Source organism: Perna viridis, chromosome 3 (genome assembly GCF_037379345.1).
Source record: "Perna viridis isolate PV_CMFRI_1.1 ecotype Kerala chromosome 3, ASM3737934v1, whole genome shotgun sequence".
Taxonomy (NCBI): Eukaryota; Metazoa; Mollusca; class Bivalvia; order Mytilida; family Mytilidae; genus Perna; species Perna viridis.
Window position 1 is genome coordinate 59,728,111 of NC_142447.1, and position 16,052 is coordinate 59,744,162.

Here is a 16,052-nt window from a genome sequence, read left to right on the forward strand (position 1 = left end):
AATTCATTGTAATATACCAGGAAACACTATATTTAATACAACACATTTCTGACCAAGGATTGTTGGTACAGACTGTCCTAAAAATAATAAATTACAGCATAAAATTCAATGAAGATATTTTAACACGGGCATCTGATCAGAGTGTTAAAAAATGATAACAGTTTACTATAGACCCTACATTGATTAAAGTATTATGTATATGTTAATTCATCTCTCTTCACAACTTGCAGAGGAGAACATCAGGACACATACAAGGACAATGATAATGGTCCATAACTCTGATACCACTGGGTTAGGTCTCACTTACCAAACTGAGGAGACCTCTATAAAATAGAACTTAAAATAATCTGAAACCTAGATCTATACAATGTAGGCCTTGATCAACAGTAGTCAAAATAACACTGAGAATTTTTAGTTTAAAAACAATGATTTGATACATAGTGCATAAATTAATATTATTTACATGTAATTTGCCTCCATGCTGTCAGTTAGCAGAATAGGTAAAAATGTAGATTATCAGTATCATTTATTCCAGTCAATTTTGTAAAAAAAATGTCTAGGTTTATCATATCATTAGTATAATGATATCTGAAAACCTTATATTCTAGCTTTGCAATGATAGACACCTATAAGACATTATTTGTCTCACAGTGAGACTTTGAAAATTATTTCTTTAACATGTAAAGTAGTGGAAAATATTAATTGTGGTTAGTGAGACCTTAATGGTGATGTTAAGAAAGCACTGGTAAATTTTCCAACCAGAAGTATATATAATTGTCAGCTTTTGGAAGAATAAGATTTAAAATGAGAACCATGCATATGCACTAAAATAGTTTGCTAGGTTTGGCTAGAAAGGCCTTCTGAGGCGATGAAGTGTTTGAAAAAGGGTAAGATTTTGACCAGAATGGAAATGGTTAAATAATTTAAATACTTGAAAATTTGATTAATGAAGATTACATGGATGGACAATGTATGATAATTTGCAGCCAAAGGATATAAACAATTCACAATGCATGGCATGGTATAAGCATTTTTTTTTAATTAAAGCAGCCCTAAAATAACTCAAGAATGTATAATCCAAAAGATGTATAAAATCAAAAAGGAGCTAACAATAATTAAAATAAATAGTTCAACAAAGTTTTGTGAAAATTGCTTGAAGCATTTTCAAGTTTTTGTCAAAATACGAGAAATTCATCCCTCATCCCATAACTTAATAATTTATTACAATTTCAAAGGGAGTTAACATCAATAATAAAGAGCTGTGCTTTCAGTGCATGATAAGCTTGTTGCCCTTTTAACTTGTCCTTATGCTTTTAATGAATTAATATGATCAACTAGAAATAATGTGACACCTGTAAAATACCCCCCTCCCCCGAAAAAAGTAAATAATTAAGAGGCTCCCAGGAGCCTGAATTGCTCACATGGTTGAATTCCGCCTTTCAAGGGCAATAAATTTAATAAGAAGTTGTTCAACAATTTTGACTCAAGAAGACTTTGGTAGGACTTATCATAAGGATCATTTCAGCAATTGAAAGTTTCTTTCTATCTATCAGTTTTCAAGATATTAGTGGCTGGAAACTGTAAAAAAAACATTTTTCAAGGACAATAACTCTTACATGGAGTCGTCTGACAACTTTTATGTCTGAAGACTTTTGTAGTCCTAAAAATAGGATCATTTCAGCTATTGAAAGAGTTTGGCTAAACCTAACGGTTTTGGAGATATATATGAAAAACTGTCTTACCCCTATGTTCTATTTTTAGTAATGATGGCCATGTTTTTGATGGATCAAAAATCCCCAAGTCAGTTCTATGCAGGATACCCCAAGGAACATTCATACCAAGTTTGGTTCCAATTGGTCAGGTGGTTCCAGAGGAGAAGAGATTTGAAAAAATGTTCAGAACAATGGACGACGATGACGACAGACGCCAAGTGATGGCAATAGCTCACATGACTTTGGCCAGCTAAAAATGCACAAACAATGTGGCACTATCAAGGCTACCTCAAGTTTAACTAAGTTTGTTGTCTTGATTTTTCACCCATACATTTCTATCTTGTTCAAAACACACTTTTCTGACTAGGTTACTAAGTACCTTTTATATTTACTAGTCAATCATCATAACAAATGGTCTGTTTTCAATGATTTTTCAATTAATGAAATTTCCTTGGCCGTTTTCCGGCTTTTTTGAAGAGTAAAACTTCATAACAAAGAAACGTAAAATTTATCATTAATACAAATTGGAAGGGAGCTTACTTCAATAGATATGAACAATTCACCAAAGTTTCATAAAAGTTCGTGAAAGTGTTTTTGAGTAATTGTTTGAAAACTTGAAAATCCCCCTATTTTAAGTAAAAACATCATCACATGGAAATGATAAATCTGAAATTTATAAAAATCTAAAGGAAACTAACATCATTATGTATGAACAATTCACCAAAGCTTCATAAAAGTAGGTGAAAGTGTTTTTGAGTTATAGTCCGAAAACTTGAAAAATCCCCTTTTTTTAAGTAAAAAAATCAAAACACGGAAACGATAAATCTGATTTTTATAAAAATCGAAAGAGAGCTTATGCCAATAGATATGAACAATTCATCAAAGTTTCATAAAAGTTGGTGAAAGTGTTTTTCAGTTATTGTCCTAAGTGTGGACAACGGGCGGACAACGGTATACCATACAACATCCCGTCATAGACGGTAGTATCAAAATTAACTGTTTTCCTGTTTCATGTAAAAAGGGTGCAATCACCATCATGTTATAGTCTGAAAATTGTGAAATCCTCCCTTTTTATGAATAAAGTCCCATAACTGTAATTGTAAAATTGGAAGGAAATTTATATACAAGAAACAATTCACCAAAATTGGTGGCAGCATTTTTTAAATATTTTGCAAACTGTGAATGACAAACGGATGGATGGACCCTGGTATATCATAAATATGTCCCAAGGAAGACAGCGTTATGTAAAGATTGATTTACAGTGAAGAAAAATATATGTTATACAAGTAACACCTTAACTTGAGAATCATTTCAGATATGGATACTCATCTATTTATGTTATACTTCTAACATGATATGATTTACATGACACCAGTCAGGATCATTGACAGTGTTAAAAAAAAAATGATAAAAGGTTGCTTATTCTTGATTTGACAGAAAATTTTTTGATTTAATTTAGTTTTTTATTGGGAAAAAATGATTACAGAATAGCTTGTTTGAAGAAGAATATGAAATCCATTTTTTTACAGGATACATATGAAGTATTAAAAATAACAAAAGATCTATCAAAAAAACACATACTAGAAACACATGCCAACAATAATTTGATAAAATTATTAATGACCTTATTGAAATTAACACTTCAATAAAATAAACAATCATTTGTAAATTAACTATTAGTAGAAAAATTTGATGTGATTAAAATATTGCTGCCATGACCATGGGCACTTTTCATATGTGTCAAACAACTGTCCCTCCGGCTATACTCATTCTCACAATATAAACATTGGTGACGGATACCCATGTGATTGATAGCATGACGCTTCAGGCTATCTCTGGTACTTAGTGCAGATGGACAAACTGTGCAGAGTAGCTGCTCACCTATCTCATCTGGATGATTAAATCTATGTTCTAAAATTTCATTCCAACTATTTAAATATTCACCACAAATCCTACAGACAGGCATAATATTAGCAAGACGACATGCTGTTTTTCTCTGACGATTTGAGGTTACATATGTTGGAGAAATATCAAAAGAGGACGGAATAGTTGGTTCAAAAGATTCTTGAGTACGGTTTGCCAAAGCTCTTGAGCTTATTTTGTCATTGCTTGTGTTAGAAATGAAAGAAGATCTGGAATTATCAAAGCTCTCTGTAAATTGACCTAATTGTTCTATGTCTATAACCTCTGGTATTTCTTGTTTGATTTTTGGTTGGTAAGAAGGTTCCATTGAAAGCACAGAAGATTCCGTATTTGAATTTTCACCTGTGACAAAATGTGAACTTGATCCACAAGTTGCATTGTCATCAATGATGAACGGTGTTGGGGTATCAACGGTAACACTTAGTGTTTTCTCTTTAGCTGTTGTAGAATATTTTGGATGATAATCTTCAACATGATGCTTCAACTTTTCCACACTTGTTAACTTTTCATTACACGAATATGGCCTACTATTCAATGGACTCAAGGGTCTTACAGTAATATGCTCAGGTTGATGTACTGAGTTTGAAGTAGTTGATGTACTTGAGAAAGATGAAAATTGTGTGAGTTGGAAAGAGGAACTGCTGACATCAGAAGTGATCTGGGAACTTGATTTGTTCGTGAGATGGTGAAGTTTTATTTTAGGAATTATGGATTTTTGGTTAACAGTCAATTTAGAAGCTGGAGGTTTCAATTTAGGATTCTTTATATTAACAAAGCTTCTACTAGCACTGTGTGCTTTGACCATATGTGCTGCGAGAAGTTCCCTGCTGTTATAAGTAGCTGAACATTGTGGACATTTAAATGGTGTTTTAGACAGATGCCATGAATAGTGGTGTTTCATTACACCCCAATCAAATGCTTTCATTCCACAAACACAGCACTTTATACCAAGATTATGTATTTTACTGTGACAGAACATGTCTGCTAATGATAGCAGCACTTTATTACAGATCTGACATTTGTCTGCAGATGTCTTCTTTACTTTCGAAATTGATTTAAAAAACCTTTGTTTCTGACCTCCTAAGATAAATGGTTGTTTAGTATTTGTCTCATTTTGTTCACCTTGCTGATTTGAACTCATGCTAATGTCATCATGATTGCTGCTCTCAGATTCAAAGTTGGAGCAAAAAACAGGAAGAGTTGATAAATCATTGTCATCGTTCATCTGATTCTTGTTTGTTTCCACAGATTCTGAATCACTTTCATGAATCATAAATACAGGTATATTACTTATTTCTGATGTTTCCTTATATTGAGGTGTGTTCTTGCTATCATCAGCCAGAAAACTTGGAAGTTTACTAGACTCAGTGACTTGTTTTTTACTGTTGGATGATTCCACAAGAGATTCCTGACGTTGTGAATTGCCATCATCAAATGATTTATTTTTAGTAATAATAAAAATATCAGATCCTTCGTTGCCATAGTATATTGATTCATTACTATCATTCATTTTTCTTCGCTTCAAAGGAGCTTCACTATCCCTTTCAGTACTTGTTGATGCCATCTGTTTTGTGTCGGTCTCCTGTAAGTGTTCAGTATTTGTAGAAACATCTATCATCATTTTCTGCAATACTTCTTTGGTATTTTGATGAAAGTCACCACAATCAGTTTGACATGCTATATTGAGAGATTTTTTTTGTACATCACTGTTACCTCTGTCACTACATACATTGCCGTTTTCATTTTCTATTTTGATAGACATACCATTGCCAGGTTCATCTTCAGAAACTAATACATTTATTTGCTTTTCCAGAACTGAATGATTTTCTTGGTTAAGATTGTCACTCACTGGGTTAAGGTTCTCTGTAAATTTCTCAGTAACTAAATTCCTAATAAGTTTATTGCCAATGTGGTGACTGACTTGAGGTAAGTTAATGACAGAAAGAGATGTTGGTATATGATCTAAAGCCTCTATACGGTTGCCTGGGTCAAGTTCATCTGGAAAATAAACACAAAAATCATCATGACAGTTTAATGAATTATGTCTGCTAAAGAAAAAGGTATGTACAGAAACACTGTATAAGCCCTAAAAGCCATCAATTCTTATAGCTACCTTATGAAATCAATGTTGTTCTTATGTCAAACCAAATAGAATGCTCAAGTAAGGTAAAATACATGCAGCATAAATTGTACTTGAAAACCAAAATATTTTATTTAAAATAGTTAACTGCTCAACAGTTTGATTAATTTCATCACTAGTGCCACTAGTGGCGCAATAGTTGATGAAATTAACAAAACTGTTCAGCAGTTATGTATTTTAAATAAAATATTATGGTTTTCAAGCAGACTACACTGTAAATTCCATTTTTTTAAAGAATAAAATCATATTTCTTAAAATATTTCCCAAGCTCTTGAAATTGAATAGCTTTCCCCAGGATAGAAATTCCTGGGAATTACTACCACTGTGATTTCCAGTCCAATCCTGAACCTACTCTCATTTACACCTTGTGAGACTCAAGACTTCTGTAGCTGATTTAGCTGCTCTTTTTTTTCCTCTAATCTCTGAAATTTTTGCCAAAATCTCACTCATTTGCATCTTGAAAGCCTGGTAGCCCTGTTGCTCTACAATAATATCCTTGAGATAGTTAACTTGAAGAACTGTCCTGATTATGTTGATCATAGAAGTTTCTACCACATTATATTTGTCATTGCAAAATAGAATGGAATCTATTGGCATCTAGATAAAGATATAAAAAAAAGAAAACAGTATTTCAAATTACAGCCGAATCTCTTGGCTACATTACTATGACTCATCAACATTCAAATAGAAAGAGTGCTATTCGTCAGTATAATGTAGAGTAATCTCCCATAAGACACAACGGTACATCAAGTTTGGACAGATTATAAACATCCCACAAAGTTTCAAAGCTGTGGTAGAAAATAGCAGGACAAATCTGTACTCATATCTGCAATATAGAACAGACAGACAGACCTGTGAATTAAGATGCCCCATGACTTTCAGTTGCTGGATATTAAAACAAAGAGGCTCCCAGGAGCCCAAATTGCTCACATCTCTATGGCAGTTGGCCAATATTTTCATCTTTTACTGATCCAATGGAAATATTAAAAGCTAGTCTACGACCAGTGCTTGATGTGTAAAATTTAAAGACTTAAAAAAGCCCTTTTCATATCAAAACCTATAAAGAATTTACAAAACCTTTGCAAGTTGGAAGTTCACTGAAAAATTGAACAAACCATGTACTCAATTTTCATATTTTTGCAGTACATGAATAAAGCGATTATTTATGATAAATTTATAATAGTCTTTAGTAACCAGTCTCAAACTGGGGGTCAGACTAATATTTCCAACAAATACAAGAGGCTCCCAGGAGCCTGAATCGCTCGCCTGGCTAAAGTATGTCTTTCAAGGGCAATAAATTTAACAAGGAGTTGTCCAACAATTTTGACTCAAGAAGACTTTGGTACATGTAAGTATATCATATGGATCATTTCAGCAATTGAAAGTTTCTTTCTATCTACTATAGTTTTCAAGATATTGGCTGAAAACTGTAAAAAAAATGTCATTCTTCACCTTCCAAGGGTAATTACTCTTACAAGGAGTCGCCTGACAATTTTGATCCCTGAAGACTTTTGAAGGCCTTATAATAAGGATCATTTCAGCAATTGAAATAATTTTGCTAAACCTAACAGTTTTGGAGATATATGTGAAAAACTACTGTCTGACCCCTATGTTCTATTTTTAGTAATGAGGCCATGTTTTTTCACTCTCCCTCATATCAACACCACATGTTCACACATAGACATATTCGTTTGTAAAGTTGTCAAGTTACTAGCATTTTGTTTAACAAAAGTCACAGACAGTAATAATATTAACTTGACACTAATTATTGAACTAAAAAAGAAAAAAACATAAAAATCAATTTTACCTTTAATTTAAAACAAACAAGAGGCTCCCAGAAGCCTGTATCGTTCAAGGGCAATAAATTTAACAAGATGTCCAACAATTTTGTCTCAAGAAGATTTTGGTAGGACTTATCATAAGGATGATTTCACTAATTGAAAGTTTCTTTCTATCATAGTTTTCAAGATATGGCCTGAAAACTGTAAAATAAAATGTCATTTTTCCCCTTTCAAGGACAATAACTCTTACAAGGAGTCATCTGATAACTTTTATCCCTGAAGACTTTTGTAGGCATTATAATAAGGATCATTTCAGCATATATGAGAAAAACTACTGTCTGAACCCTATGTTTTGTTTTTAGTCACAGCAGCCATGTTTTTCGACAATTCAAATATCCCCACATCAGTTCTATGCAGGATACATCAAGGAACATTCATACCAAGTTTGGTTCCAATTAGTCAAGTAGTGTCAGAAGAGAAGATTTTTGAAAGAAATAACATTAAAAATAGCAAAAAAATGTCAAAAAAGGGCAATAACTCCAACATGGCTTAACAGATTAAAATGTTAAACAGCCAGGTGAGCTAAAAAAAGAATTGTAACATCCGGATTTGAAATATTGGAATTCTGCTAAAAAGCAAAACCAGGCAAGGTATTGTTTCTTTAACAAAATGGTATACACATGTAACCAAAAATAATGACACAAAAAATGCAGCTTGTTTTCTTAAGCCTTTTCCCAGAGACATATTGAGAGGTATTTGCAACTAACTTAAATCTCATATTAACATGCAGTAGGAAGCGAGATCTTGTACTTACTTAATCAACAGTAACAACTTGACTTTACATTATCATAACTAAAAGAGTATTGTGAATATTGAAATAAAAGCTTCAGTTTTACAATATCTTAGCTTCATCATGTTCATACCACATTTGTCTTTTTACAAAACAAAAAACAAGAGGCTCAATTGGTTAATTTTTTGTCTTTGTGTGTATTATGATTAAAAGAAGTCAAAATAAAGCTGAGAATGTGTACTTTAAAATCATATATGTAATTAACTACAAAAGTGTATGAATATTGTTTACATGTGTGAGTAATTTGCCTCCATGCTGTCAGTTAGTAGAACAGGTAAAAATGTGGATTTTCAGTATTATTTATTCAAGTTAATTTTGTGAAGAATTTCTACAATCATCGTACCATTAGCATAATGATTTTGGAAGACTTATTTTCCAAGCTTCGCAACGGTATGCAACTTTAAGATGTCATTTGTCCTGGGAATTCACAGTGAGACTTTGAAAATTACTTTTTTAACATGTAAAGTAATGGAAACGTTAGAAGTGGTTAGTGAGACCTGTACAACAATTTTGACACAATGAACATTTTGTAGGACTTAACATTTCATTTAATTCTATCTTTTATAATTTTCAAGATATTGGCTGAAAACTGTAAAAAAAAAAACAACATATTTTTCACCTTTCAAGGAAATAACTCTTACAAGGAAACGTCTGATCACTTTGATCACTTGGAGACTTTAGTAGTCCTTATAATCATTTCAGCAATTGAAAGATATTGGCTAAACCTAACAATTTTGAAGATACATGTAAATGCAAATAAAGAGCTGTGCTTTTAGCGCATGATACATCTGTTGCCCTTTTAACTTGTCCTTATATGATCAACTAGAGATACTGTGAGCCCTGTCAAATACCCCCCCCCAAAAAAAAAAGTAAATAAAAAATACACAAAAAATTTGACACTGTCAAGGCTACCTCAAGTTTAACTAAGTTTGTTGTCACCCATACACTTCTATCTTGTTTAAAACACACTTTTCCAAGTACCTTTCATATTTATTAGTCGATCATAACAAATGGTCTGTTTTAAACGATTTTTCAACAAATAAAATTTCCTTGCCTGTTTCTGGCTTTTCTTTAAAGAGTAAAACTTCATAACACGGAAACGTATTATTTGACATTTATACAAATCGGAAGGGAGCTTACTTCAATAGATATGAACAATTCACCAAAATTTCATAAAAGTAAATGAAAGTGTTTTTGAGTTATTGTGCGAAAACTTGAAAAATCTCCCTTTTTTTAAGTATAAAAATTCATAACAGAAACGAAAAATCTTAAATTTATAAGAATCGAAAGGGAGCTTTGGTCAATAGATATGAACAATGCATCAAAGTTTCATAAAAATGAATGAAAGTGTTTTTTGAGTTATTGTACGAAAACTTGAAAATCCCCCTTTTTTAAGTAAAAAAATTCATCACACGGAAACGAAATATCTAAAATTCATAAAAATTGAAAGGGAACTTATGTCAAAAGATATGAACAATTCACCAAAGTTTCATAAAAGTTGGTGAAAGTGTTTTTGAGTTATTGTGCCAAATCTTGAAAATCTTCCTTTTTTTAAGTATAAAAATTCATAACAGGGATACGAAAAATCTGAAATTTATAAAAATCAAAAGGGAGCTTACATTAATAGATATCAACAATTCAACAAAGTTTCATTAAAGTTGGTGAAAGCGTTTTAGAGTTATTGTTCGAAGTGTGGATGACGGACAGACGGACGGACGATCGGTATACCATAATACGTCCCATCTTAGATGGGTGTATTAAAACTACTGTTTGAACCCTATATTCTATTTTTAGTAATGGCGGCCATGTTTTTTTAACCAATCAAACATCCAAACAGTAATTTTATTTAAGATATCCTAAAAGACAAAAATACCCAACTTTCTTTTAATTCTGTATAGTAGTGTCTGAGGAGAAGATTTTTAAAGTAATAACATCAAAAACAACAAAAAACATCCTAAAAGGGCAATAAATCCAACATGGGTAAACAGATTTTCACAAAATTCTGGACAAAGATCTGAATACTTTAACCCCTTGTCAAAATTTGGTTAAACCTAACGATTTGGAGACATATCCAAAAATCTAAAGCCTATGTTTTATTTTCAGTAACGGTGACCATTTTTTTTTAACAGATTTTCACCAAACTTTGACCACAGACCTCATCATGCTGAATACTTTTACCCCTCCCCCACCCTCTGTCAGAATTTGGTTAAACCTAACATTTTGGAGATATATGCAAAAATCTGCTGTCTGACCCCTATGTTCTATTTTTAGTAACGGTGGCTATGTTTTTAACTGATCAAAAATCCAAACATTTTGTGCAGAATACTCTAGGAAACAATCATCTTAAGTTTCATCTAAATCCATTCAGTAGTTCCAGAGAAGATGATGTTTGAAGAAATTGTTAATGACGACGACGACAGACACCAAGTGATGGCAATAGCTCACATGGCCTATGGCTAGGTGAGCTAAAAATAGCATCAGTTAGAAATTGGCCTACCCCTAAGAGTGTGAAAGAAATAAGGTCATTCTTAGGCCTATACTCCTATTATAGGAAATACATTAAGGGATTTTCAACTTTAGCCAAACTGTTATATAAGTTAATCGAAATGAGCCAAAAGTTTCAATGGACTGAACAATGTCAAGAGTCATTTGCTTCTTTGAGAGAGGCACTAACAACAACACCAATCTTAGGTTATCCACTGAATGATGGAGAATTTCTCCTTGATTGTGATACTAGTGGAGTAGGCATAGGTGCCGTTTTATCTCAGAAACAAGAAAGATGTGAAAAAGTTATAGGGTATCATAGTAAAGTCCTCTCCAAACCAGTAAGAAATAATTGTGTAACCAGAAAAGTTGTTGGCTGTAGTTAATGCAGTGCAGCATTTTCACCTTTACCTTTATGAAAGAAAGTTTAAGATAAGGTGCGACCATGGAGCTCTAAGATGTTTGATGAATTTTAATATAGTAAAAAGACAAATCGATAGATGGTTGCAAATGCTAGGGACATATAATTTTGAAATTCAGCATCGAGCCGGCCGCATTCATAATAATGCTTAAGGCATCCCTGCACAGGACAAAAACGTCCATATTGTAAGAAAAGAGAACAAGAGGCTCCCAGGAGCCTGAATTGCTCACCTGCTTAAATTTTTGCATTCAAGGGCAATAACTCTAACAAGAAGTTGTCCAACAATTTTGACTCCATGAAGACTTTGGTAGGACTTATGATCATTCCAATAATTGAAAGTTTCATTCCATCTATTATAGTTTTCAAGATATTGACAGAAAACAGCAAAAAACATAATTTTTTGCCTTTCAAGGTCAATAACTCTTATATGGAGTCATCTGGCAACTTTGATCCCTGGAGACCTTTGTAGGCCTTATAATAAGAATCATTTCAGCAATTGAAAGTTTCATTCTATCTACCATAATTTTCAAGATATAGCCTGAATACTGTAAAAAAAAGTCATTTTTCACCTCTCAAGAACAATTACCCTTAAATGGAGTCGTCTGACAACTATGATCCCTTGGAGACTTTTGTAGGCCTTATAATAAGGATTTTTCAGCAATTGAAAGTTTTTGGCCAAACCTAACATTTTGAGATTTATGCAAAAATCTGCCGTCTGACCCCTATGTTTTATTTTTAGTAATGGCCCATATATTTTCTAACCGATCAAAAATTCAAACGGTCATTTTGTTAAGGATACCCTAAAAAAGAAAAATACCAACTTTCATTGAATTCTGTATATTAGTTTCTGAGGAGATTTTTTAAAGTAATAACATCAAAAACAACAAAAAAACGTCCAAAAAGGGCAATAACTCCAACAGATTTTCACCAAAATTTGACCACAGGTAGATCTCATCATGCTGAATACTTTTACACACGTCAGAATTTGGCTAAACCTAATGGTTTTGGAGATATACATGTACATGTATGCAAAAATCTGCTGTCTGACTCCTATATTCTATTTTTAGTAATGGTGGCCATTTTTTTTTACCAATCAAAAATCCAAATGTAAATTTTGTGTAGGATACTCTAAGGAAGTCATTATAAGATTCATACAAATCTATTCAGTAGTTTCAGAGGAGAAGATGTTTGATGAAATTGTTAATAACAACAGACGACGACGGACACCAAATGATGGCAATGCGAGCTATGAATTAAATTTTCCTCGGAAACACATGTGTGAGTTAAAAGAAACACTCCAAAATAGGCTTGCTCATGCGATACAAAGGCCCAGTATACATAAGAAAAATGCAGGAGTGGTTAGTTTCTCTGATGAGGTTGCTGAACAGAACTGAGTAAATAAAGTCATGATAAGTCTCCTAAATACTCCCATGATCAGTTGTTACATGCAGGGGTAACGTCCAGTCATGTTTGGGGTGGGGATTACTATAGAAGTAATCATTGTCTCTTGGGTCCAGAATACTCTCCTTTGGAAGTATCTAGCAAGAACGACACTTACAAATAAATGATTGAAGAAGGGTTAGCGTGTGCAGACAAACATCCATGTGCTTCAAATTCCCGTGTTTGCTCTCCAATGGAAGCCATGGGCAAGGCTGAAACCCTTGAATGTAATGAAAATTAAGTTGAAAAAGTCAACTTTGACCATGTCAAGCCTAGTAATGACACTTGTTCTGAAAATTGTGACAGCACAATTGCAATTAGAGATAAGGTACACATGAAAGTTGTCTTAAGTGATAATAAAAAAAAAAAAAGAAATGTTAAGTGTAGGTGTAGTCACTACAAGGGGATAAAGTAAAGAAAAACAGAATAATCATAAAAGTGGAAGTGAAACCTTTATTGATTTAAGGAATCAAATAGGCATACAAGTTAGATTGTAGAATGCCACAGAGAGTGACCTTAAAACTGTGAGTTCATAGAAAACAGTGTATTTCACAGAAAACAATAGTATTCTAATACTATTGGAATAGGTGGGAATCTATGGTAATAGAAGGTGAAGTATTATGTAAAATGTTTGAGAGTTAGAAAGGTGATAAAACAGATTCTAGTTGTGATACCCCAACCACTAGTACCATTTGTATTAGACCAAATGTATAATAAAGTCACTGGGGTTCATTTATGTATAAAGTAAAATAAATAAAAAGTACCATTGGTATAGAATGTATAGAGATGTGGAAAGATGGTGTTTTAAGTGTGATACTTGTAACAGTAGAAAAACGCCCAGAAGAAAAGCTGAGGCTCCAAAGAAAATAAATAATTAAGTTGGTGCACCTTTGGAGAGGATAGCCCTAGATATCATGGGTCCTCTACCTAGAACAAAAGAATGGAAAAGCCTATTTAATGATTATTGGTGATTATTTCACAAAATGGGTAGAGGCTGTGCCTTTGAAAAATCAAGAAGCAACTACAGTAGCCAAAAAATTAGTAAATAAGTTTATCAGTATATTTGGGGTCCCCATGGAGATCCATTTGGATCATGGTAGAAATTTTGAAGCAAAAGTTTTCCATTTTAAAAATCATTAAATCTATCCTAACCATCATATCATTTTGTAAATATGTACTGAATTTCAGCTGGAAATATCATGTAATAGTGAGCACTGTGAAGCGGTGTGAGCTGTATAGTTATTATGTGCACTTTCTAAATTTCCCAAAAGGTTCCCCAATATACTAACGAAAAAATAGTCATGTCCCGGAAGTAACAAAAAGTGACTGTCCTTACAGAGAAAATTCATCATTTTCTTCAATCAAACAAATGAAAATTTTAAGATTAAGTTTCAGTAAAAATAAATTCATCTGATCTGATAGTTTTCAAGTCTTTTTCTGATTTGTTTTACTTATTTAAATAAGTGAATGTTATGTTTTCAAAAACTGCGGGAAACACATGAATGTATGTACGTGTATCTCCGCTGTTCCACTGTTGCTGTTGTCAAGAACCTAACCCGCCTTGGAAAAAAATATAACTGATTATATTATCAAAATCGAAGCATATCTCTTCTAAGATAGGAAAGACAATCACTTTCTTATTTGGAATTTGCAGTGTCATCTGAATTTTGTTTACGTCACATGATATGTGTAAAATATTCCAACCACCCGTGGAGAACTGTCATATTTCCGGTATCTGTACAGATTGATCTGACAGGCCAAAACCGAAATGGGTGTTGCTAGAGATGCCCTTAAGGGATAAGAAATGTTAAGTATTGTGAAGTGCTATAAAATTATTGACCATTTTGAGAGTGAGGGAAAAGGGGGTATGGGGCAGAAATTGGGGGGAAAAAATTGTTCAAGTTATTTCTTTTATTGAAAAAAAAAACTCCCCCATTAATTAACAAGACAGGTTTTCAAATAGAAATATTGATTTTGCTTGCTGCTGAAATTTTAATAAAAATATTACACTTGCAAAGCCAAAATTTTCATCCGGGTCGACCCCCCTCTCTTTGTAATGACCTTTATTATTTTTACGAGTCTCACACAGACGGTACATGTATAGTAAAGCTCACGTTGCCCACCGATTTAGGCAATGCCTACCCTATAGTTATGAAGAAACAGTATTTTGGTACGTGGAAAAGTTGGTATGGGTTACACATTTTAGACCATACCTATTTTTTATGAGTTCCGATTACTTCCAGCAAAATTCCGAGAACAATCGAACCCTTAGTTTGAATTGCCGTTACTTGTGCTTATCCTATTGTGACACTTGAGAACGGTGATACAGAGACTGGTAATCGTGTGACTAAGCAATCATCGTTCGTGGCAGTACAACTGTACAATACTTTACCTTTGGTTTGTATGAACAGAACTGATACTGCTGCCACCACTTTTTCTTTGTTGCTAAATTTTAGTTTACTGGTTACTATTACTTCATCTTTCGCTTTGTCATAAGTCAGTTCTGCTATATCTGAGCAAACCATACTTTTCAAATGAGTGTTAGACTGATAAATTCTACGAAAATCCGCTCTACATGTCCAGGGGATAAGTATCAACCTGAAATTTGCACTTCCGGTAAAAATTTGCGTACTTGTAAAGGAAGAAACGAAATGAAACCAATCCAAAAAATGTGAATATCAAACGAAAGAAATGTGGTCTGTAAAGTGGGAAAACTGACTTAACGAAATAAAAAACGAGACACTTTAAATACAAAATAAAAATACACAAACAAACAAAAAACAACGAAAAAACTATATATCAAGGGTTATTTTCATTGAACAAAAATTAAGGTCGGAAACAGAATAATGTGCATGAGTTTTTGTATTGTCCTTAGCTTCTGCGAGGAAAATCAAGGGTATCCTGGTTCCCGGGACTACGTTCCAGGTATTAGCTACTAGCAATACACTCTCACGAGATCCCATTATATTTGTATATGTGTAACATACTGAATATTGCGATCGGGAACCAGTCTAAATCAAGGGAAGCAGAATTCGAGCTTTAATAATAATAAATAAAAAAAAAAGAACCGATGATATTCCAGTAAGGATAATATACGACTAACTCGGGACGACTAGACAAGAAAAATAGACATACATTGAAGAACATGAAATAACCAAAATAATACGCATATAGAAAAAAAAAGTAATTCAGTAACCCGGACTCCTCTGAAAACTGTGAGCATGGACCATGTGTACCGGTAAGTACACCGATTGAGTCGCTAATGTCACAATTACACCGGTGTAACAAGAAGATTCTTATG

At 33.1% G+C, this 16,052-nt stretch overlaps 1 protein-coding gene across 1 annotated transcript; it reads right to left on the reverse strand.

Annotated features, from left to right (window-relative positions):
* Nucleotides 1-3,171: 3,171 nt before the first annotated feature.
* Nucleotides 3,172-15,372, reverse strand: LOC148623166 (uncharacterized). The gene is made up of 2 exons (XM_088573735.1): nt 15,144-15,372; nt 3,172-5,633 (listed from the first exon to the last, which is right to left on the reverse strand). The coding sequence occupies exons 1-2, from the start codon at nt 15,274-15,276 to the stop codon at nt 3,382-3,384; spliced, it is 2,385 nt and encodes a 794-aa protein (XP_088429861.1). The 5' UTR covers nt 15,277-15,372; the 3' UTR covers nt 3,172-3,381.
* Nucleotides 15,373-16,052: the final 680 nt, after the last annotated feature.